The 25,566-nt window shown below is 38.7% G+C and overlaps 1 protein-coding gene across 5 annotated transcripts; it reads left to right on the forward strand.

The window, feature by feature from the left end:
- Positions 1 to 52: 52 nt before the first annotated feature.
- On the forward strand, positions 53 to 25,138 carry MYBL1 (MYB proto-oncogene like 1). Of its 5 annotated transcripts, none has more exons than XM_048939789.1 (16): positions 53 to 438; positions 4,262 to 4,367; positions 4,486 to 4,557; positions 7,435 to 7,527; positions 8,540 to 8,760; positions 10,410 to 10,599; positions 10,812 to 10,886; positions 12,311 to 12,415; positions 13,577 to 13,810; positions 14,128 to 14,496; positions 14,917 to 15,059; positions 15,484 to 15,577; positions 17,258 to 17,374; positions 17,461 to 17,565; positions 20,426 to 20,605; positions 21,999 to 25,137. In XM_048939789.1, the coding sequence occupies exons 1-16, from the start codon at positions 239 to 241 to the stop codon at positions 22,125 to 22,127; spliced, it is 2,433 nt and encodes an 810-aa protein (XP_048795746.1). In that variant the 5' UTR covers positions 53 to 238; the 3' UTR covers positions 22,128 to 25,137. The 5 variants fall into 5 exon arrangements, with proteins under 5 accessions (XP_048795746.1, XP_048795744.1, XP_048795743.1 ...); XM_048939787.1 differs by having other exon boundaries at positions 4,265 to 4,367; positions 15,463 to 15,577; XM_048939786.1 differs by having other exon boundaries at positions 15,463 to 15,577; positions 21,999 to 25,136.
- The last annotated feature ends 428 nt before the right edge of the window (positions 25,139 to 25,566 follow it).

Below are 25,566 nucleotides of genomic sequence, written 5' to 3' on the forward strand. Positions count from 1 at the left end.
GCGGCGGCGGCGGCGGCGGCGGGCGGGCCTGGGTGAGGCAAGACGAAGCGAAGAGAGACCCGGCGGCTGCTCGGGGCGGGAAGGCATCGCCGCAGCCCGTGGCGGCTCTGACAGGAGGGGGGCGGCGGGCGGGAGAGGAGCCGCTGCGCGCCCCGTACTTGCGGGCAGGGCCCGGCCGAGCCATGCCTGACGCGCCCGGGCCGGGCCGGGGCTGAGGGCGGCCGGCAGCGCGCTGCGGATGCCGCGGAGTTCCGCGGGCGGGAGGGAGCCGTCCCGGGAACTCGAAGTCTCCTTCGGCAGCCGCCGGCCCTCTCCTCCCCCCGCCCGGCCCGAGCTCGGCGGTTGCGGGGCGAGGAGCTCGGGCGGGGGCTGGGGCGCTCCGCTGCCCTGGCGGCCCCCCTTATGCTGCGACCCGAGGATGGCCAAGAGACCGCGCAGGTGAGTGCACGGCACCGCCCGGCCCGGAGCGCTGCCGGGAGCCGTCCCCGCCTTTCCCCTCCCTCCCCACGCCGGGTGCCGCCCCCTCCCCGCGCAGGTGCCCCCCGCTTGTCTCCCCCCTCAGCCCACCCCCCCTACAGCCGGCCCGGGCGCTCCCCCGGCGGGAGTCCCCTTGTGCTGGGGCAAAAAAGCGTCCTCGGGTGCTTTTTCGCGGCCCGAAGCCTTCCTGGGGGAGAGCTTTCCTCGGGGGCTTCGGCAGCGGCCGCAGATGGCTCTGATACGTTTGTTGTTTACTGATATGGAGATGGGTGTGTCTTCGCTTTGAATTCAAACGTGGGTCTGGCAGAAGTACTTTATTGCTCCTGTCCTAAATAGAAAATCGCTTTTTGAAAAAGTGATAAAACGACGTAAAAGGAGAACGAGGACCGGGAAAGGAAAGGATGCTCAGTGAGCAGCAGCAGTTAAGTGTGTGTGCTACCCGGGGCTGCTGCAGTGCTCCCATGGAGCTGGTGCCGTTCTCAAAGTCGCAGACAGTTTCTCTGGCAGATACTTTTCTTCTGAAAAAGCGCAGCTGAGCCAAGAAGGCGATATGTTGAGTACTTGTTGTGTAAGGAGCAATGGTGTGCTGAAGGCTTTGATGGCAGAGCCTTGGGTCTGCAGGAGCCAGGTCAGGGGGTGTTTTTGTTGCTTGTAGCATGCGTTCTGTAGCAACATATTTTCAGCAGCGCTCCTGCAAACTGTAGTTTCATCTTTACGAAGCTTCAGCTTGTACTCTCTGTCAGGAGCGTGAAGGGCTTTGATGTCACAACAGAAAATGAAAGTAGCTGTGGTAGCAGAGAAGCCTCTGGTTAGAGACCTGTAGCTCCAGAAGAGCGCTGTGGCAGTGAATGGTGATGATAAAGCTCAGAGTAAACCAGTGTAGTTCCAAGTTCCCATAAGGTGATTTCAAGGTCATTGACTGAAGTGTGGTGTGAAAAGAAACTATATATTTTTTTGCACCAAATGGAATGAAGTTTAATTTTCTTAAGCTACAATTGTTTCTTTGGTTGTTTTTTTCTTTTACTGTGCTGGGAAGTAGTTTTATTGTTTTTTCAACTAAGAATTACCAAATAAAAGAAGTCTTAAGGTAATAGATGTTTAAAGGTGGCCTGCATGTAGCTCATGGAACGCTTCATTGTTCCAGTTACTCATTTGATGGAACTTGGTGGCTGTGCTCTATCCGTGCCGTATTTAAGTCCACTTTCACAGCTGCTGTGAGTTGCCAGGTGAACGATCTAACATCTTTGAAAAATCTTTTGTCCCCAGTTGGAATCACAGCAATCCCCAAATGTCCCTCTGTGTTGGTTGTATAATCCTGTGTCCCACTCAGCACAAGACCAATGATGCAGCAGTTCCCTGTGCTGAGCCAGGTGCAGGTGAGCTCACTGCCTGCAATGGAGTGCACTGGCTCCAGAACAGTGGGTGCAAGGCTTTCAGCTACCTCTAGCTCCATTAAAAAAAAAAATAAAATTATTATATTTTAATTATTTTTAAATATCCGTGGCTTTTCACGTAACCTGAGACTCAGTTCTTGAATCTGGTTGTTGCGTCCTGGTTGAGCAGGGAGGTGCTGTTGACAGTGGGCTGAACTGCAAGGCCAAATCTTTGGTTATAAGTAGATTGTATGGTATGAAATAGGATTATAATACCAAGATACGCTCCTGAAGTTGGTCAAGAGCCTGTGGGGAAGAGGGGGGGAAAGGAATCTTGTTGCTTGTGCTCCTAAACCTTGTTTTCTTAAGTCCTAAGATAATGGAAAACTCTTATAATCGTTTTTTTTTTTTCTTTTTAAATGGACTTCCAGCTTTTTATTCAAGAAGTGTGAATAAGGATATTGATCTTTAGACAAGCTGACTGTCTTGTGTTTTATTGTCTGCACAAAGTTTATTAAATTACTTATTACTTGCCTCATGGTGTTAAGTTGGGAAAACCTTCCTGAGGGATACAGCATAGGGTGTAGTAGGCACGCTGAATGCTCTGGCTTTGCAGGTGTTGGGCACGTCCTATCCTGTAGTAATGCTTTCAGGTAAGCAGTGCTCTTCTTAAATGGCTGTGTGCTCGTGTTAGCTGCAGAGAAGGTGTTCACTTCATGTGAAATAACTGACAGACACACTTGGCTGGTCTACGGGCTGTGTGGGTGAACTGTGGGTTCTAGAAATTAATTCAGAGCTTTGCCATCTAATAGTTCTTAGGACACCAGCACAGGTTTGCTTCATTTCTGAGAGAGGATTTATTTATCTTCGATTGAGGGGGGGCAATAATACATTTCTCAAGTGAGAAGGTAAATTTAGTTCTGAATATGAACTTGTGATACTGTGCTTTATATTGATAACAAAATGGGTGGAACTTAAAATGCTGTGTGAAACTCACTATAATGAAGGCTGCATAATTAGATGTATCTCCTCTGTGTCTCTGCTGAAACTAATGCAGAGGAGCTGCCCTTCCTGCTGCTAGGCCTAGGTTTCCTCGCTTGTTTAAATTAGTGCTGTCTAGCATGATTCACTGACGTGTAAGTTTAAGTGTTTCCATGAAGCGTTTCCCTGTGCTTCCTATTTGAAAGGCTTTGTTTATCAAGGCTGTGAAGTATGCATTTCTCCAGTAGATGGAGTATGACCTACATGGAGCTGCAAACATTACCAGGTTTCCCGCTCCTTTGACTCTTTCCCCAGGGGGTCAGCGCATATACTGTACTGATTTCTTGCTGCGGTGTTTCTGTCTTCAAAGCTGTGATTTGTATCTGTAACACCAGACCTGTAACTCCATCGGAAGAGGGGTGGCCAGCAGGGGCAGGGAGGTGATTGTCCTCCTCTACTCTGCTCTTGTGAGGCCCCATCTGGAGTACTGTGTCCAGGTCTGGAGCCCCCAGTACAAGAAAGACAGAGATCTGTTGGAGAGAGTCCAGAGGAGACCACAAAGACGATCAGGGGACTGGAGCACCTCCCCTGTGAAGACAGGCTGAGGGAGCTGGGCTTGTTCAGTTTGGAGAAAAGAAGGCTGCGGGGTGACCTCACTGCAGCCTTTCAGTACCTAAAGGGAGACTACAAACAGGAGGGGAATAAATTCTTTGAAAGGGTTGATAACAGCAGAACAAGGGGAAATGGTTTTAAGTTGAGGGAGGGGAGATTTAGGTTGGATGTCAGGGGGAAATTCTTTACAGAGAGAGTGGTGAGGTGCTGGAACAGAGAGGTTGTGGATGCTCCATCCCTGGAGGTGTTCAAAGCCAGGTTGGATGGGGCCCTGGGCAGCCTGGTCTAATATTAAATGGGGAGGCTGGTGGCCCTGTGTGTGGAAGGGGGTTGGACATTCATGATCCTTGAGGTCCTTCCAACCCTGGCCATTCTGTGAACACTGGGGCAGTACTCAAGGCAGGAGACCACTTAAAAACTCAAGCTGACACTGAATTCTTTGGTATCCTTGTTGTGTTTGATGCAGGAATTACAGTAGTGGGCCATGAATGGATCTTTTTTTCAGACTAGTGATCCTTTCCATTTTATGCTTTTTATTTTTAAATAAAATTTCACAAATGTGTTACAAAAAGATGATCTTAACAGCTTTTGCTTTAAACTTGCATCTTCACTTGGAAGGAATTATGTCTGTATCCTGGCATATGACCTGGAAATTCAAACTAATTCTGTTCCTTTGACATAGTGATTATGAAGTTGCTACTAAAGGCAGGTCTTATGTTCACGAGAACTTCATTTGTTATGCTAGGGTATGTAATGATTATGGAGAAAACTAAAAGTAGTTAGAATAAATTAGAGTTGTTTATTTCTCTTGTACTCAGCAGTGAAGAAGATGATGACTTTCAGTACGCAGATCATGACTATGAAGTCTCACAGCAAAGAAGCTTGAAGAAGATATGTAACAGGGTGAAATGGACACGTGACGAGGTGATTTTTTTTCTTTGCATGCATTTCATTCCTATTTGATATTGGTTGGATATTGGAAGGTGTTATTCTTTAGTATTGGGATAGCTTTAATACTTACTGGCTGAGATTGTCTTAACAGGATGAAAAGCTGAAGAAGCTGGTGGAACAAAATGGTACAGATGATTGGGCTTTCATTGCTAGTCATCTACAAGTAAGTTGAATTTTTGTTTCAATTAAGTTTCCTTCTGATCTTTGTTTACTTTGATTATATGTTTAGTTTGGAGTTGGGAAGGAGCAAACCAGAAAAGCCTGGTGCATATGTTTTAATGGATGCCTGTAATTTGGACTTGAAGTCTAGCTCAGACATCAGCAAACTTGGGGCTCGTATGATGAACTGAAATGACTTAAGTCATCGATTTAAAAAAAAAAAAAAAAAAAGTACATGTTTTTTCATTTGAATTCACACCTAGTATTCGTTTTCATTATAGAATATATTTTAGTTTTCCATGCGTTGTTTCCCTAGTGGTGATTGCATCTACAGTTCACTATTTGCTTGTGAAGCAGGTAGGAAAGTGGATTGCACCTGGAAGATGCTTCAAAGGAGCAGGATTGATTCCCTAGCACTTTAGGAAATGGTATTTGTATGTTTCTATTTTTCGTCGCTCTCATTACAGGGGTGTCAGCTTCCCTATTAAATGTAAACCTCTCCACTCACTGATATCTTCAGTTGTTACTAATGGAACCTTAGCACATTTCTTGAAAGTTTACTATTATCATTTTTCAAATGTTCTGTTCTGGCAGACAACTGGAATGAGTAAAGGAGAGCTGTCAATTCAATTGCTAAATGACTCATCAGCTGTATGAGCTGCACTGGTAGAAGAAGCTTACAACAAAATGGACGATGGTTCTTTCTATTCTGATTAAATGTTGTAGAAATACATAGTATAAAAACATGGTTAGAATTTATTGAAGCTGAAATCACTACCTAGAAGTGGTACAGAGTATTCGAATGTTCGAAACCTAAAAATCAAGACCCTGTTTTTGGTTCCTATAATATTGAGTGGGATTATATGGTTGCATGAAATTCCAGTGTGAATAGGTAAAAGTAAACTTGAACTCAAAATACTGTAAGGTTTCTTTGTTCTCACAGTATTTATGCAGGGTGCTTCTACAGACTATTTTTCTCAGATGGCACAGATCTTGAGCTTGTGTTTATAAACCTAAAGCTTTATAAATTTAAGAAGCTTGTAAGTAATTCACTATTTCTTACATGTACGTTGTCCCCTCCCAAGAAAAAAAAAACACACAGCAAAATGAGTGAAGGGCAGAAGACGGGGATAATATCAAACACTGACACCAATTTTTTTATACCAATCTATAAGTGCAGAATGGAGTTGCATTATCTAACACTTTGATTTCATGTAAAGTTTTGCAGCTGAAAAAAAATGCTTCTCGAGACAGAAAGCTGTTGTTCAGGTGTGCCCAAGTGAAGCTGAAAAAAAGTTCCCCACCTATCATGGGAAACATACATGGAGGATCTGACTGCCCATAACAGAACTGCTGAGGTTGGGTCATCTGGTCTGGGCCCCCTGCTCAAGCAGTCAGCTGGGGCAAGTCCTGGGCAGGCAGCCCTGACTGACTGTATTCAATCAGGTCTTAAATGTCTCCATGGATGGAGACTCCACAGCCTCTCCAGGCAACCTGTTGCTATGTTCAAATTACAATGCCAAATAACAGGGATCAGTGTGAGTAGCACTTTGTTACTGACTCTCTTTCTCTAGGAAGACCAATTGAGTTACCAGCATGTTTTTAGAACTATTTCATTTTTGTTCTGGGCACTAATAAACCTTCCCTTCTATTCTGCCCAGATAAAAGTGAAGAATGCTGAAAGGTGACTCTCAAGGGGGAGAAAATACAACCTGTGTTTGTTCTCCCTCAATTTACTGTGGCTAAAGCCACAATGAAATTTTGTTTCAACATAACAGTTGAAATGACTTTGTTTTATCTCACCATATGTCTTGCTCCTCTACTCCAAATGTCATGATTTCAGAAACTGAAGGTAAGAATACTACAAGGCTCCAACTCCACAATTTTTCTCCCACCAAAGATGGGAACAACTAGCATATATTGAAAGTCTATCTTTTACAGCTCATCTTTGCTAGCAAATGATGTGTTTATAATAATTAATTCCAGTGTGTTTTTAAACCTACAATGTCTATTTGTGATTAACTTGAAATTATTATGGTAATTTTAGATGTAACAGTGCCTTTTGTGGTCTGCAAACTGCCTCTTGTTTAACTTTTTGTTCATATGGTAATGCTTTGAAATCAGTACTTGCTATCCAGCAGCTTGCACTGAAGGCAGCAAATTACTGTGTCGTAGCATCATAGAAGGCATACTCCTGTATTGTACTGGATCAGGCTCTTATCTGTATATTTCTAGAGATCTAGCCAACGTCTTGGTAATCCCAAATTTTCTTGCAGGTGCTTTTTAGGAGGTGAAGTGAAATCTTCTCTTTTATAACTGGGAGCAATATTTCAAAAGATCTTTGGTGAAGCTACAGAAAAGCACCATCTGTCCTGATCAGAAAAAGCCATGTTGTTTAATTAGTGTGTTAGCTAAACTTGATATAAATCTCTTTTCCTCGATGCTGTAGTGAAAAATTGAGAATGCATACATTTGAGGCTTAGAAAAATATTTTCATGAAAGAAGTAGTATTTCTTTGATCAGTAGTTTATATGGGGGAAAAACGTTGATGTCAAAAGGATTTTGACAGTTTCTTAAAAGTTCAGAAAAGGTGTGGAATAGGATGAAATAACTAAGTTTTTCTTTAAAGGAAATGAAGTTGTTAACTCAATTACCAAATAAGACCATTGCGATCAGATTAGAACTTTGTGTAAAGTTGCTTTTTTAATCCTTTTTTCCAGAAATGTTCTTGCAAGGAAGAAATAATAAGGGAGAACTTTCAAAATAAAGCTTATCCAGATTTTTATTTAATTCAAAATAACTTCAGAGTTCTGGCTAACTAATGTTTATTGTCTTATGTGTTATTTAAAAGTTTACCAACTGCACTGGTCTTCTATTTCAGAACCGTTCAGATTTTCAGTGCCAGCATCGATGGCAGAAAGTACTAAACCCAGAACTGATTAAAGGTCCTTGGACTAAAGAAGAAGATCAGAGGGTAATGAGCACTGATTGATACTGTACTTTTTTACTGTAATAAAATTAACATATGAACTGCTGAAAGTGTTTACCTCTTTCTTAGGCTTCAACCCCACACATGACGTCTCATACATCATGTGACATAGTGAATTACATTGCACTATGCTGTTTGTGAAGGAAAAAAATGCAGCTGCTCTTAAGCAGATGGAGTGTCTGGTCTACTCAAGTGTTTCATTTCCCTTTGCTCAGGCTGCTAGCTGAACTCTAGCTCACTGTGCAGAAGAGATCTCTTTATGGCATCAAAGATCTCATTTACATCTTCTGTTTCTCAAACCCACCATACTTAAAGGGATTGGGGCGGAGGGAAATTTTTTTCATGCTCTGCTGTTAAAGAAGCTAATAATGGTGTGTTGGACTCCTTTTCCACACTTCCGTTAATCTACACTGCAGCTTCTTGCCTGCAAAACCCAGCCTCCCCTTAGAGAGATGCACTTTCAGCTTTCACATACTGTATTTTAAATTGACTGCTTATTCCCACTGTTTAATATTTGTCAAAATCTGAATATGACCTGCCCAATCCATTATTTAACAGTTTTCATTAGTTTTTTTAAGGAAAAACTTTGAATATATTTTAAAACCAAACAGCACAATCAAAAGACTGTGGTTGGGTTGGGAGTGAAAGTTTTTTTGTTTTTTTCATGCTGATGCTTTTGAAAAAAGATTGAGCCAGACATCTTTACAGCTTCCTATTTCAAATTTCTCAATATCAGTTTATGCAATGGATGATAGGAATTCTGCAGCTTCCAAACATTTGCTTTCATCAGTATGCACTTATATTCTAAACCCAGTGAATTTGGAGTTAATAAATAATTTAAAGAAATTAAACCCATTTTACTGTCTACTTCCTTAGGTCTTTTATCAAATTGACTATTATAATCCTTGTCTAAAATTGGACTTCACCTGTTTTTTTTTTGTTTTTGATAGGAAATGTTAGGATTTGAAATAATAACATCCATCCATCTGTGTTCCAGGTTATTGAATTAGTTCAAAAGTATGGTCCAAAGCGCTGGTCTCTAATTGCAAAACACCTGAAAGGAAGAATAGGCAAGCAGTGCAGAGAGAGATGGCACAACCATCTCAACCCTGAGGTAAAAAAGTCTTCGTGGACAGAAGAAGAAGACAGAGTAATCTATGAAGCTCACAAGCGTTTGGGAAACCGATGGGCTGAAATAGCAAAGCTGCTTCCCGGAAGGTGCTTTTCAACTCTATTTATGTTAGCTATTGCAATGTGAAAAACAGTCATTGCAGACTTCTTTTCAATGTGATTTGCTTGTCAGAGTTAATCTGCTGTTACATCTCTATCTTGATAAATAGTGAAATCTGTATCATTGAAGATTTTTGCATATGATTATGTATTCTTAAAAAGAATCAAAGAAAAATCAAAGAAGGACTTCTAGCACCCTGCGGGGTTCTTTCAAAATCCTTCTGACCACTTATAATTCTTCTGATTTCAAAAAACCAAAAAAGCTTTTGCAGAGCTGAAGAGAGTACCTGCAGGTAACAGTGGAAGAGTGCGTTAACATCGTATGGCACAATATCTAAGTCTCTTTCCTGAAGATTTTGTGCAACATTTGCGCGGTGCTAAGCTTGATGATCACTCTATTGTCTCCAAGTTAAGAATTAATTGTATGGATTGTTCTTAGCTTTCAAGTGTGATTGCCAAGTTAAATGCTTGTAGAGAACAAGATTTCAGTGTATTAAAAACTTTAATGAAATAAAATTTTAGCCTTGTTCTGTTAATAATTCAATGTTATGCTTCTCTCTGAATGTAGCGTGTGTGTTCAGGAAGTAACTTTCTAGCTGTGCATAGGGAATGGCGGTACCTGTTCTGGTAGGAGAAAGAGTCCTTTGTAATACTTGTCTAGAAGTTTTTACACTTGATTAAGCACTGAAATCACAAATTTCAGGAAATCATTTGGAGGAATGGGAGTGCATTGAATCTGAATAGAATTTCAGGGAGGGAGGGTGAGTTTATAAGGACAGAGGTACTCCTAATTTAGTCACATCCACTGAAAGCGAAGTCAGGATGGGACTCATCGCTGTAGACAAATAGACCTGGGAGACTGGTGAAGATTCTGACAGTAATGCAATGAAAAGGAGGGATGCATCTTGAAGCTGAGCTCATGTGAAGGATGCAACTTAAAGCCAGTTTTATTTATGCATGCTTCTTTAATGCTAGTAGTAATGGTGCTAGTATTTTAGACCACTGCATTCATCCTCAACTTTTGCCTTATGTGATTTCATCATGCTTGTCAAGCTGTGGGCTTTTCCTTGCCATAGGAGTGGCAATAAGTATTCATCTTTGGCCATGCCTGCTTTCCCTGTACAAGGTGACACTACAAGGCATTGGTGCTTTCTTCCACAAAGCTGCACACAGATTTAGTGTTGTGAATGCATGCTGTCACTTAAGAAAAGATGAGTTTGAATGATAAGAGCACTGTGGGTGGTATTTATCACAGTGCAGGACAGTAAGCCAAGTGTCTTAGCTTGAAGTTCTGCAAATTCAGTAGCGCGGGGTATAGATGGTCTAGTGATAGAAGTTGATCCAAAGACTCGAGGTTCTCACCTGTAATAGTTACCAGAAGCAAAGCCTTCTCTTTTGCTGCTTGTAACATCCTGCAGCCTCAAAATTAAGTGGAAGGAAGTTTTGGAAAAAGCAGCTTTCTAGAAGTTCTTTGGAAAATACCTAACACGCTTGTGACAGAACTTCCAATCAAAGTTACTAGAGTTTCTGGATTTGAGGCCTTGGATTAATTTATGTGCGCAGACCCTGCGATCAATGCTGTATTTTAAACGTTCTGAGATATGGAAACCAGTTTTTGTTGTACGCTTTCATTTTAGGACTGATAATTCAATTAAAAATCACTGGAATTCAACAATGCGAAGAAAGGTGGAACAGGAAGGCTATCTACAAGATGGTACAAAGTCTAGTTCTGAAAGAACAGGTTCCTCCACACTTCCGCAAAAACCTTGTGTGACTATGGAACACTTGCACACTCAGAATCAATTTTACATCCCTGTTCAGACACATGTAAGTTCTACATTCAGAATAATTAGTGTTTCCCAGTTGCAAATTGTATATTTGATTTGGAACTAGAAACTCATCTGTGAGAGTGAAGATCTATTAAACATTGTGGTAAGTTAGGATTTCTAAACTATAGTAGATATTTTATGCATGATAAAATAGAACTAATTTTATAGACCACTTTGTTAAGGGTGTTTAAAATGATGTGTTTCTTTTAGATCCCAGTGTACCAGTATGCCTCACCAGAACACAGCCGTATAGAACATGCTTCTGCATCTGCCAACTTAGTTCAGGTAAATTGTTTTTGGGAATTGTAAATGAAGAGAGAGTACTGTGTACTGTACTGTAAAACAAGGAGTAAATATGTAATTTCAAACTATTTCTAAGTCTTTATCATTCCTCTAAATTTATCTATGTTCCTCTGCAAGTAGATCTTCTGACTTGATTGGTAGTTCTAGGTAGAAAAAAAAAAGAGCTGTCTTTATAAATACCAGTGCTGAAAGTGAGCTTGTTTGCTTTAGTCTCTTTTCTCTCCTTGGGAGAGCTTTATAAGGTGACAGTGAAGGGCATAAGAATTGTTCTGTATGTAGTATGTTAATACAACAGTTGTGCTCATTTCTGACAAAAGTATGGCTTAAATCCTAGTTACTACCTAAATATTTAGGTTGAAATTATAATGTGTTAGAATTATCTGGCTCCTGTGAGATTTAAAGACATGATCTGTGAGTTGAAGGTGCTGTTTTGCAGCATTCTAAATACCAAAGTATATATATTGAGCGACTGTCAAGTACAAAAAAAAACAAAAAACAAAAGCAGAGAGGGAAAACAACCAATGTATCTTTTTGCTTGTTGTTATTACTGGTTTACTGCCAATGTATTTGAAATCGCTTGTGTATTGACTAGATGAATTGGACTAGATAATCTCCAGAGGTCCTTTTCAACCCCTTCCATTCTGTGATCTGGGCTTATAGCATAACTTCCTGGAAGAGTTCTTGTGAATTTGAAATTAGTAAAACAATAACTTTGACAATGGGAAAAAAATATTTTGCTTGTGCTAGGTGTGTTAAAGTCATTCTGCAGGACTCTATGCCTAATCTTAAGTTTCCTTGAGCAGTTAACATGCTTTATACTGAATTTTCTTTGCTGATCTCTATGTAAGAATACAAATCACAACAAAGCTTTTCGTAGCATCTGATGCTATGAAACTGTTTTATGAAGAAATAAGGTATTTTCTGCTCCTTTAAGTCCTCCAACAAGTTTACATTTCTGACAGTTTCTGATTGCCTACATGCTCTGTCTGGAAATGTTGATTTGAAATGCTTTCTTACACAGTGAGGAAAAAAACAAATTATTCACAATTGTAGGAAATGCGTGAAAATGCAAACACTTTTACAAAGATGCCAATATTGTTACCTCTGTGAAAGACAAAACAGAGTGACTTTTAGTTTAAAAGTGCTGTACTTAGCATTTATAGGTTATCTTAGAAACCATATTAGAATAGTAACTTGTGTAATATAACATCAGATCCTTCTCCTGTAAATTTCTAGACTTGTTTTGCTTGCACATGAGTACCGTGTTACCAAATATGATTCAGTTGGTACAGCTTTGTTCCAGCAGATTGTTGGTAAAAATGTAGCTTAAATATCATGTGGAATCCTTGCTGTGGAGGGGTGGTAAAAGTGGAAAATAGTAACGGCTTCTTTCTTAAATTTTTCAGCAGTCATTTATTGATGATGATCCTGACAAAGAAAAGAAAATAAAGGAACTTGAGTTGCTGCTCATGTCAGCAGAGAATGAAATCAGAAGGAAACGATTATCATCTGTAAGGACTGTGCATTTCTATAAATATTTCAGTAGACTTTACTGAGACTAATCTTCAGAAATGTAGATATGGATGTTGGATTTGCCTTTTTTTTTGACCTTTTAAAATGGAAGCTATCGATCAGTTGTAAAACAAAGTCTATACATTGAATTGAGGCAAAACACAGTTTTCTAAACTGTAAAAGCAGCGGAAATGTGACCTGCAGTTTGACAGTTGTTCCTAATTTAAGAGCCATGATTTTAATCCCTTTCAAAAGTTAGCACATGCTTGTTCGTGTCCCTGCAATTCAGTTCTGTAAATCAGCAATGTCAATCAGCTGTTTGACAGAAAAGTGAAAGATGCATTATTATTATATTTGTCAAACTTTTGTGTGTGTTTGCAGTACTTAATATCCATATTCAGACATGTCAAGCAATATATAAATTTGCACTGTATGAAACTTTCATGAACTACAATTGAGAGTGAGAAGCTTGCATGTGATAGACATTTTCTCAAGAACAAAGGACTGGGAGCAACATCAGATACCTAAAGATCTCAACCTTACTGATCACTAATTTAGTTTACAGGTGCACCTCTGTTTTTTTGTGGTAGAGCTATTCCTGGCATTCTCTTAAAATGGTGTAATGTTCTGCTTGTACAGTAGAATAAACTTTTCTTCTAGATTTTAGTCCAAACAAAAATCTGTTTCTTGAGCACTAAGCAATGTACTAAAATAGGGTAACATTTAGAGGGTAAGCAAATTATTAGTGTAGATTCTTCATTAAAAATCTCCTGTCATACTGGGAGCATTTAATCTTCTAGAGTTTCTGATCTTAAAAGGAATCTTGTTCTTTAGTGAAAATGAATTTATATTAAGGTGACACTGAAAAAACAGGAAACTTGCATTGCAGATGGCTTCCAATACATTCCTTAATTATCAGCATATAAGGCATGAATGAGAGTTGAGATAGAAATCTGACAAGATTTGAGAATGTTTAGTGTGTTAATATAAGGAGAATACTAACTGCATTTAATTTGAACAGATAATTAGTGTTTGAAAAAGTGAAATTAATAGTTATGTTTAGTCTTTCCACATTCAACTCTTTTTCTCCCTTGCTTAACAATTGACTTTGCTCAACTTCTAAGCTAAATAAGCTCAAAACATTTTTTCAAATCTTTTAGCAAGCTGGAGGCTTACCTAGCTGGTCTGGAAGTTTTGTTATGGAAGACTGTGTGCCTAACACACTAAATAGCCTTGGAGAACAAACAAGTGAGTTCTACAGCATTGATGAGACCCAGGGCACATCCACTCAGCAGAATTCACCGACTAAGTATTTGGCAGTGGAAGCAAATGCAGTGTTATCATCTCTACAAACCATTCCTGAATTTGCAGAGACACTAGAGCTTATTGAATCAGTAAGTCTGTATTCATGCTATTTTTAAGAAAAGAAAACGAAAAAGTTATTTAGGGACATCAGAGCTTAATTAGTGTAAAATATTTTTGAAATTACCTTATACTGCACTTGGCTGTAGTTTCACTACAAGTGATTTGTTTTATTCTTATTCCTTGCTTTAAAATGTTTTGTGTTTTAGTCTTGTTTGTAAGGTACAGGGAGTGTAATTTTTCATTACATAAGCTGCGCGGGAAGAAAGTTGTAAGATTGCCTTAGTTGTTGTGACATAATCTTGGATAAGCCTGCTCGTGTTTGAGTGTTTTGTATCTTGCCTCATAGGATCCTTTAGCTTGGAGTGATGTCACCAGTTTTGACCTTTCAGAGGCTGTTGCATCTCCTGTCAAGCCAGCTCCATTAAAACTAATGCGGATTCAACACAACGAACGGGCTGCAGAGTGCCAGTTTAATGTCAGTGTCATGCTTGATGGCAAAAAACACAGCAGCATCAGTGGTGAGGAAGAGGCAGTTTTTCCAACCACTCCAAATGTGACTAAATATAGCACTTCACCTGCTATCCTAAGAAAGAAGAAGAGATTGCGTGTTGGGCAATCGCCAGTTAATGAACTGAATGATGGCTTGTGTAACGATGCCATCAGTGTTGCACTAAAGCACACACCAGTGAAAACACTACCATTTTCTCCATCACAGGTGAGTTTATTTTTAAATGTGGCTAAGCTACGAAGACCACAGTGGCTGGGTTATAAATTACAAGTACCTTCTTCCAACCTAAGCAAATACATCCAAAGACTTCTTAAAACGTGTGTTTCGGGTAGATCTGTCAAGAAATGTTAAAATAACAGATTTCCTTTGTTTTCAAGACTGACTATTTCAGTGGGGGACTTGCAGCTCAGATCACTCTTAATCATGCAAGCAATTGTAGGTAAAGGCCTGTTGTCTCTGACATAAACAAGCAGTAGGGATTTTAAGAAGTTTGAGTGATAAATATGGCAAATATCTTGATGTATAAATCAAAACCAGTTTATTTGGGTTTCTCAGTGAAAACCCTTCTGATACACATACAGATTTTAATGCTTGATACAGTGATCTCGTTGTCCTTTGTTTGCTTAGTTTTTCAACACTTGCTCTGGAAATGAACAATTTAACCTTGAAAATCCTGCATTTACATCAACACCAATCTGTGGGCAGAAGGTTCTTATTACGACTCCTCTACACAAGGAAACAACACCAACAGATCAGAAGGAAAATGCAGGGTAGGATTATTTCATTAAGCATCCCTTGGTGTTGCTTAAACAAAAGCAAGTTTTTTCTAAACATTGAGAAATCATTCTACCTATAGTCATGCTATGAATGCATTTTAAAAACTGCAACACTTAAATGTTTGTATGTTAACATAAACTGGCCTTCTATTTAATTTAATAGTGACTTGTACTCAGTTAATTTTTTTCCTTTTCTAAAAAGCAGAATTTAATTTCAATTTTTTATATAGCTAGGGTAATATTATTGTGATTGTAATACTTATTGATTAATGATGGTGATACCTATTGCGTGAATTAAGGTATTTTAAAGTGTTTGGCTGGTAGATTCATTTTATGAAATTACTGTTGATAAAGTAAAATATTTAAACACATGTGAACAGTTTTCTATGTTTAATAGCTTTCGGACTCCCACAATTAGAAGATCCCTGTTGGGTTCAACACCAAGGACACCAACTCCTTTTAAAAATGCTTTGGCTGCTCAGGAAAAAAAGTATGGCCCTCTCAAACTTACGGTATGTGATGACATAATTTATTATCTTGTTATTTAAATTATAAATACTCCCTTATTTTTTAGATGTTGTAAGCCCTAGCGTCATCTTTGGAAGCTTTTTCTAACAATGCTAATGTTTCAGTGCATTTCAGCACTATCCTGCAGAATTGCTAGGCTGTAGATAAAACATTTCAGTTCTTTTACGCCAGACAGACTGTAGACTTTCAGTGTAGTACAGAAGCATTGCCTTTTTGAATGGCATTCAGTACCTGTAAATCTAGGAATACTGACAAAGACTAAAACATTGCTTCTACGTTTGTCAGTTAATTCAGATTGATGTAGCCATGTTAACAATGTACCTCATATTAGGTGGTAGCATCAGTGTCTGAGAATTTAGTTTTAATACTTCAGCATTCTGATTTTTCAAAAAGAAGAATCATAAGTGAGAGAGTGAATGGATTCTTCAGTCAGATACCTACTGACAGCTATCTGGTGCAGCTGAATACGAACGACTTCTTTATTTTGAGCAGTATTCACATTTAACTTGAAAAAATGTGCTATCTTTGGATCTTCTGGACCATGTAAGAGCTAAGTTGTTTTCTGGTTTTGGTTCTTTCAAAACTGTTAGAACGGAAACTTGATGTTTACCACAGCATGCTAGTATTCTGAGCTCTTTTGGATGGGAAGATGCTTAGAAGTGTTCTACCCTTCTTACTTGAAGTTTACTTGAGTGAAGCCCAGAATTTTCTTCATCCTAAAAACAAAACCTTAATTTAGCAATTTGTGACTCCTTTGATTCTTCTGGCGGTGACAGAAGGCTTTTTTTTGGTTGACTATGAATAATGCTACATTTTTTTCCAACAACCCAATTTTTGCTTCCTTCTTAACCTCGCTTAGGTATGCTAATGCATAATAACTTTTGGAATCCAGCAGACACATGCTTTTCAAGTTCTGAAAAAATTCCAGCCAATGTATATTGACTGCTTTTTTTGCAGACACAGAAGGTAGCTCAGACTTTGCCACAGGGCTTGGCACCATCTGTGTTACCCTATAGATTCACAGTCTCTCACTATGCAAATGGAGCGGTTTGGCATGACTGTTTCTGTCCACTGTTAACCTCCTGTTCGAAATCAAATTTTGAAGGCTTAAGGGAATTCTTCTCCTGTTGGTACACAAAGGAGCCATCTGTATGGCTTCTGTGAAATTCTGTACTGTACTGAGGACTATCGATGTCTTATTCAAAGATTTGTGTTAAGACTAATATAAATTCCTTTCCTAGCGAGAGTTGTACTTCAGTATTACAGTTTTTAGTATGTTTGTGTCCATACATGTGTGTACATGTTTGTGTTTGTGTGTACTTTGTGTATATAAGGAGTTTGTATTCCTTTTGTCAATGATTAGCTACTGTAAAAATGTGAACAAATAGTTTGCATGTCTTCTTCAACGCTAACTGGGTGGGTTTTGGGTTTTTGTTCATGAGGCACTGTGTGCGTGTATGTGTTTTATCAGGATAGAAATAACATGGAGTAACATGCATAGCCTTGAAATGTTGATCCTTAGTAGCAGAGAAAGGATTTAAGCTACTGTTATGTTTTGCAATATCTCTTATTTGGCAAAAGTAAAAAGTGAAAAAAAGTAAAAAGTAAAAACTAGCAGCTAATGGACTTCCTGTATTTTCTCCTCTAATTTTTAATAAACTTAGTCACAACCACTTGCCTTCTTGGAGGAAGACATTAGGGAAGTTTTGAAAGAGGAAACTGGAACAGATATATTTCTCAAGGAGGAAGATGACTCTGTGTATAAAAGCTGCAAGCAGGAGGTAACTTCATAATAATAATTTCAGCTAGGCAGTAACAGCTTTTAAGTAATATTTTACAATCCTTCTCTGCAAAACATTTATTGCAGCACAATTCTTCTAAAAAAGTCAGGAAATCACTGGTCCTGGATGCATGGGAAAAAGAAGAGCTTGGTGCCCAGCTCTTCACAGAAGACAGTGGCTTGGATGTACAGGTACGTATTAATATTAATGCAGTATGAATGTAGAATTGAATGTCTTTCACTGTAGCAGCTACAAGAGTTTGGTTTGAGGTTAGATTCATAAATCTATGAAGTGAGAATCACTTTTATTTTGAAATATTACTTCGACTACTTAAGCAGCACTTGAACATTGGGCTTCCATTGGTTAATTCCTCCTTTCAGGCCTTCAGGGCACAGAAACAGGAAATTTATGGCACATGAAGCTCTCTAAACCAAGTAGATGATGTTTACAGCTGTGTTTTGCATGCTAGACATTCTGTTGGACGTGCTATGAGAATACCTACTTGCATACTAGGCAGCACACTTTTCCTTTTCCCATTTAATATAATAGGAAATATAATAAGAAATATCAGCCATGGAGGAGATAAAATTGGTGACATTTCTCTTCCTGAAACAATCTGAGTACCTCTTCCTCAGTGATCAAGACATCAGAAGTTCAGATATGAGGCTGCCTTGGTCCCGTATTCCTTTTAAAAGTAGCCTAATATTATTCCAATAGAATAATTAAATAGCTTAATCTTTAGTCTTGCAGTCTGTGGGAAAACTAATATAAATATTATAATAATGCACGCAGGTGTTTAATTATGAGAGTAAATGTTTTTGAATCTTGATCAGGTGTTAAGCCCTGTTTAAGTACCTAAAACAACATGTGCTTAAGACATACCCCTTTCTGATTATTGTAGCTAGTTTTCTAAATTCCCTTCTTAAATGCCTCACACTCCACCATAAGCGTTTGTGTCTATTAGGTGTTAGGTGCTCTGCCACCTAGTGGAAATTCCCTGCTTCCCCAAAAACATCACTCTTGTGAGTATTGCTCATAGCTGCAGTTGTTCAAAACAGGAATAAAATACTGAGTGTTCTTTTAGTAATGTCTTGTTATGGAATGCTGTATTGTCCTTCACTTATGCTCAAGTTATTAAGCTAAAAATGAGGTGCACCATTATGTACTGCTACAGTGGATTGGGAGGAATCACTTTTCTTCCTTTCCAGTGACAGACAGGTGCTGGTGCAGTAGGAGTGCTCATCTAGGAGGAGAGATGCTAGTGATATCTGATTTTAAAATGTCTTACGTGCAAATTGTGCCTCTATGGGGAGGTCAGCTAGGAGTAAGGTCCAAGGTAGAATAAATATACAAAGGTAGTTTAACACATTTTAATGGAGTGTTTTTGTAAGCAAACAAATACTTTTGTTGCAGTTGTTCTCATCTAATTTTATTCTCTAACACTGCCATATACCTTTCTTCTGCTCTGCTGTAGTAAAGCTGGATGTTTTTCTTTATTTCCAGAAATTCTATTAGCGTATAGAACTCATCTGTGGAATGGTCAATCCAGTGCTTATTTCAGTTCTTAAAACGGTTCTTTCCTTGATACTATTGAGGCAGCAGAAGAAATTGAGCAGAGAAGGTGGGCGTCCGGCATGGCTGAGCAGGGACCTGCAGCTTAAACTGGGGGAAAAGGGAGAAATATACAGGAAGTGGGAGCAGGGCTGTGTAGCCTGGAAAGAATATAGGGGCATTGTCTGCATGTGTAGAGATAGGATTAGGAAAGCCAAGGCACAGATAGAGCTGAACTTGGCAAGAGATGTGAAAAATAACAAGAAGGGGTTCTGCAGGTACATACGCAGGAGGAGACAGGCCAAGGAGAGTGTTCCTCCTCTGATAGATGAGAACAGAGCAGTGGCTTCCTCAAATATGGAAAAACCTGAGGTGCTCAATAAGTGCTTTGCCTTGGTTTTCACTGGTGGTCAGGCTCCCATGTCTGCCGGGACCCTGAACCTCTAGGTGTGGGTGAGAGGAGTGGATTGCGTCCCACTGAAGCAGTGGAACAAGTCCGAGTCCTCCTTATGAAACTGAATGTATGTAAGTCCCATGGGGCCAGATGATATCCATCCTAGGGTTCTGAAAGAGATGGCTGGTGTGGTTGCTGAGCTGCTCTCCATCAGATCTGAAAAATCATGGCTGTTCTGGTGAAGTCTGGGTGACTGGAAAAAGGGAAACATTACTGCCATTTTTAAGAAAGGAAGAAAGGAAGACCCGGGGCACTATAGGCTGGTGAGCCTCGCCTCTGTGCCTGCAAAGATCATGGAGCAGATCCTCCTGATAATGATAGGACAAGGGGCAATGGTTTTAAACTGAGACAGGGGAGGTTTAGGTTAGATATTAGGAGAAAGTTTTTCACTCAGCAGGTGGTTATGTCCTTGAACAGGTTGCCCAAGGAGGCTGTGGATGCCCCATCCCTGGAGGCATTCAAGGCCAGGCTGGATGTGGCTCTGGGCAGCCTGGGGTGGTGGTTGGTGACCCTGCCCATGGCAGGGGAGTTGAAACTAAGTGGTCTTTGAGGTCCTTTTCAACCCAGGCCATTCTATGATTCCATGGACTGTTTTTTGGTTTTTTTTTTTTTTGGGGGGGGGGGGGGAGGGGGGGGTGTTGGTTTTTACTCTAATCTTGTCCTTAATTTTATAAGGCTTCAACTAGAACTGAACTACAAGCTTTTTTCCTTAGCATTGTTCTGTAGTTAACACTTAATAAAGTCTTGCTCTTAACAAAATATCGTCAGCTGTAGCATGGCTCCATATGGGATAGAGAAACTGTCTACACAGTTGTGCTGAAATCACGCTGGATGCTGATCATCAGAATTGACTATGAATTGTAGTCACCAAGCCAGTTAGTTCACTTACATAATGTTCATCACTTTTCCTTTCAGCTTTTTTCTAAGGGTCTATCTGATAGTATTTGTTTTGTTTACATTTTTACTTCCTTGATCACAGCAGTTGAATATTATTTTTATGAAATACTAATTACTATTCATGTTCCCGATCCTTTTTTTATTTATAGTCAGAAAATGCATATACTACATCTTTATTAATGATACCACTGTTGGAAATACATGACAACAGACAAAACTTGACATCAGAAAACCAAGACACAAATTCATCAAACAAAGCAAATGCAGTAATTAAGAAGAAACTGAATGCATGTTCTTCAAAAAATGTCAAACTGGAGAAATCCCTTCAGGTCTGGTTTCAAACTGTTCTTTTAGTTTGGTTAGCAGGTTATTCCTTTTTCCCTTTCCCTTTCCCTTTCCCTTTCCCTTTCCCTTTCCCCTTCCCTTTTTCATTTCTGTCTTGTTCTAATGTCTGTCTGGAAATGTTCTATTGAGCTTTATATGGAACCTAGTTTTTGGGTGTGTGTTTTGACCACCAGGTTTCAGGAGAGATTCTCTTTGACCTGATTTGGCACCTATAGTTTTGTCCCACAGAAGTTAATATATTTCTGCTTTCTCATAACATTCACTTATCTGAATAAATTCTAAAAGTTAAAAAATAGGAAGACAGGGCACTTAGAGCACTTCCATTTTTCACTTAACTGTTATAACAGTGCTGTGTTTTTAAGTACAAAGACAACGATATTATTTGCTGATCCTTTTTAATGATAAGAAAAAATAAACGCCACATAACTTTGTGATTCCAAAAAAGAATTATTAAATGCTGTGAATTGTACTAAAGGTCGGTGTGTCTGCCTGGCTGAGTGCACTTCAGAATGCACTTCAGAATGCTTGAAAGGGGACTCAGCCATACTGTACTCACCAGTATTCTCATTGAACCAACTTCCTCTTTTCCTTCCTTCCTTCCCCAGTGGAATTCAGTTTACTAGTTCTTCTAATCACGAGGGCCTTCCATGAATCAAAGTTATGCTAAATTCATAGTGAAATTCAAATGGATGATTTTCTCTGTGATTTTGGATGAGTTTTTCTCCCTCCTGCACAAATGAGAATCTTGAATACTTCCTTATGCTACAGATTGCTAGTGTCAGTTCTGATTTTGAGCTACTAGAAATCACTTTGAGATTCAGTGACTCATGTGAATGTGCAGGATTTGCTTCCTGGAATAAGCAGGAAAGTGGCTCTTCCATTCATTATTTTTGCTTCTAATGCCTTTACCATGTCTGGCTGTCCTTGCACAGCTGTCAGCTTGGTTCATTTAAGTCCTTTACAGTATTTCTTTCAGCTCTTTTGCCTTCCTTGATATCACCCAGACAGCTGTCAATAATGCTTTTTGCTTCTTGTTCAGCTTAGCATATTTAAAGAAGAATATATCAAAAAAGACAACTTAATTAACTACCCTTTTGTGTTTCAAATCTTGTGAACGAATCTGTTTTTAAGAGCATTTATCGTATGTTGTAGCTCACTGCTGATGAGATGGATTTATGGGAGGATGAAGGAGCTTTGTCACAAGTTTTGGTATTGTTCTTTCTTGCAGAAGACAAATCCTTCCCAGTGAAATACAATATTGCTAGAATTTCATAATTTATTACTACTCTAGAAGGCTACATGAGACTTGCTTAATTCTAAAGAAGAAATATTTTTGTTAAAAGAATAATCTTTTAAATTGAATTTTGTTTTATGCAGCCAAATTATGAATGGGAAGCTGTTGTTTATGGAAAAACAGAAGACCAGCTTATCATGACTGAACAAGCAAGAAGATATCTGAACACATACACAGCTACCAGTAACACTTCAAGGGCTCTGATACTGTGATGGTCACTGCAACTGACAACCATCTCTTTCTATTGAAATGGACTCAGTGTTGAAGGGGATGCCAGCACAATGCTTGTGAATTAAGTCTTTACTTTGAGACAGTATGCTAAGGGAAACCTTCAGACTTTCTTAAAGCTTCCTTTCTTCTCTTGACTGACAAAGAATGGACACAAAACTCCTGTATTCTCTACAAAGGGACAGTACTAACAGTTCTGCAATGCGTTTCTTAAATATTAAAAAAGTAACACCTTTAAATACTATAAAGAACATCAAAGAGCACTGCAGTACATACTGAACATACAGTTTTTAGGTCTATTTTTCATATTTATTTTTTTGACTTGCATTGCTTTTTTTTCTGCTAGTGTATAGAGTAGGTTCATAGGTTGTTACTGGTTTCTGAATGAACAACATACATGACTGAATGTGCTTTTGCTTATGTAGCATTTTCCTAGTATGTAAAGAAACACAACGGAGAGGTGTATAAAGGAAGGATAGAAAGTTGCACTACTAATTTTTTGGTATGCTGCAAAACAGTGAAATTAACTACAGTGTTAAATATATTTATTTGCAAATGGTACTAGAGGTAGGCAGAGAGGGGTGAATTAGGTTTTAGTGTAAAGCATCAGTATTTTCTTCATAAATCTCAAAATGAGATGATTGTTGAATGTATTGTACAGTGTGTAGTAACAAGGAAAAATCTGTAAATTGGAAAGGAGCCTTTTTATAATTTATTTTCATTTTAAAGCTTAAATGTAGATATTTATATGTATGCAGGTTGTCTAGAAGCCAACGTTGTTTCCTGTTAAAACAGCTGAAACGAAAAAAGGACAAGTTTAAACCTTTAATCTTAAAGTATGGCATAGCAGAAGAATGAGAGCTGAAGTGTACAAATCCATACTGTATGTTACATCTACATAAAGATTGCACTATACCCCTTAAATCATGTTGGTCTACGAAATAGTTGCAAGGTATACCTGCAATATACATCAACTCATCCCATACCTTGTTTTAATATATTTAGAAAAGAAGGCTATGGTCCTTTACGTGACCTAGAAGTACTTTGTCCTGCATAGGTACTAAAAACTAATGCATTTTATACCTTATTATTATTATTATTATTATTATTGTTATTATTTTAAAGAAACTTGGCACCTTGAATCTCAAAACAGTTGTATCTGCACTTAAGTTTGACCATTATATACTTACTAAATGTCTGAAGAGCAAAGAACGCTCTTTTATTTATGAAAATCTTGGTCCTTATTTAAAAGTATACAGGTCACAACAGTTGCTTTAGTTGCCTATTTTAGGTATTTGCACTTATTTTGACTTTTTCTTTTTGAAGGAATGTTTGCATTTGGTTTTGTTGTAGAAATGTTTGTGTAGTTAATTTCTAGCAAATGGCAATGGTGTGTTATCAACAAATACTGACAGGTAAACAGAATTGTACACTGTAGTTTTAGCTATTTATGATTCAGACACTCTTCCTCTCCACTCCCGGGTGTGCTGCTACAGGTGGTGGCAGAATCGGCTTGCTGCTATGAGAGATGGAAAGAGCGAGCATCATATGCACTGTACGTAAAGTTACAAAAATGATGTCAGGTTCTCTAGTTAACTTAATGAGATCAACCAGTACTATGCAGGGTGTGGAAAGTAGTCCTATCATTTTAATATCAAAGATGGTAGAGAGTAATGTGTTGCTGGGGAATTTTAACACATGATGAGTCGACACAAAGAAAGTCATTGGTTATTTAACTTTTTTAAACATCTCAGAGCTTATACAATCCTTATTTTTAAGAGTTTTTTATTTTATCTTAAATATTAAATATTCACCTGGCTGTGATAGTAGTAGGCATAAACATTTTTAGCAGTTTTCAATTCAGACCAAAATTTTAAGGAGGAGGACAGAGGGGAATCCTATACCTAATGGGATCAGAAAGATCCATCATGCCAAGATTGCTCACCAGTGAGATCCAAGAGGAGGGAACTGGAATTCTTGGCAGTACTAGATGTAGCTGTACATTATCACAGTGGATTTAACAAAAACATTTTATGCTGGAGGCTGCATTTAATTCTCCAAGGACTAAAGAACTTATTTAAAGAGAACGCATACGCAGAATATGGATGATATATTTCAGCAGAAATGGTATCATAAAAGCTCCCTATTCTGAGTTTCAGCATAGATTTATTATAAGTAGTATTAATTTGGTTTGGTATTGGTTGGATCATCTAGTTAACTCCTATTTTGTTTCTTTAGCAAGAAGGTTTTAATCTTTGATGTCGGGCATCTTTTATTATTTTTTGAATGTTGTGTGCATTTGCATTTCTTTCAGTTTGTAAGTAGACCACATGCAGCAGCCAAACTTGCATGAAAACTAAATACATATTACTCAATTTTTTTTTGTTTGTTTTAAGGTTTGACATAATGTACAACAAACACCTTGTTTATCTTAGTTTTTGTTGTACTACAAACTTTTATGTAAGAGAATCTCACATACAAGGCAGACCATATTAATGTCAGAAATAAAGCATCTATGTACCAGGTTACTGTATGTCCCTTTTGTTTGAGAACTTAAACACTTGGTGCTGTTTAAAGCAACACTTATGCATGCACGTAATGCTGCAAGTCGCTTAATATTTTCTGGGTTGGGTGCAGAGAAACATGGATCACAAGTTCCACTGAGTTACACTGCAAGATGGAGTCCTGTGGCAGTACGTGCTTCAATCCAGGCTACATGTAAGTCTCCTTGTATTTGGTTAGTACTTTTTGTCTTTCAAGATTTCAACACAGATATTTACATAGGGGAGGCAGTCAGAGGGATAAAGAATATTGTTAAAGCTTTTTTGCATTCCTACCATTTTGTATGGTAGAAATGATACTTAAGTGTACGTGTTTGGGTCTTGAAAGTTAAAAGCAAGTGTAAGTTGTATTGTGTGATTTTTTTTTTTTTAATACACGTTAATACATGTTAAACTGAATTAGACTTTATTTCTTCTTGGCTGTGGCTGTGCTAGCCAGATTGCTGTGTGAATATGTCACAGACCAGTCCACGTTTGCATGCTTGAAGTGTTCCATTGCTTGGGACATTGAGGTGGGCAGATTGTGCTCTTGTGGCTGGCAGAAATCAGGGTGAAGCACAGGTAGGTGAGAGTGAAGACTCTCCATGGATGTGGCTGGCTAATCTGCTTTTCCTGTGACAGCTTTGATCAGTGGAAAAAATGAGAGCCCGATTTCCAGAAAGCCAAATGTGGAATAAACTGCAACCTATGTTTGACTATACAAAGACTCTGGGAGCTTTACTCAAAGGCTTTGTTTTATTTAGAAGAAGTGGTCTTTAGGGAATTGATTAGTTTGAATGAGCCCAATTCCTACTACTATTAGTCCGGTTGTACACAAGAATAATTCCACTTGAGCTGTGTCAAATCTGAACTGATCCAATGT

This window comes from Lagopus muta, chromosome 3 (genome assembly GCF_023343835.1).
Source record: "Lagopus muta isolate bLagMut1 chromosome 3, bLagMut1 primary, whole genome shotgun sequence".
NCBI lineage: Eukaryota > Metazoa > Chordata > Aves > Galliformes > Phasianidae > Lagopus > Lagopus muta.

Coding starts and splice junctions, on each gene's coding strand:
- MYBL1 (XM_048939786.1), top strand. CDS start 239: ATGCCGCGGAGTTCCGCGGGCGGGAGGGAGCCGTCCCGGGAACTCGAA. Junction 8,761..10,409: donor GCAAAGCTGCTTCCCGGAAG/GTGCTTTTCAAC, acceptor CTTTCATTTTAG/GACTGATAATTCAATTAAAA. Junction 17,566..20,425: donor ACAGTGGCTTGGATGTACAG/GTACGTATTAAT, acceptor TTTTATTTATAG/TCAGAAAATGCATATACTAC.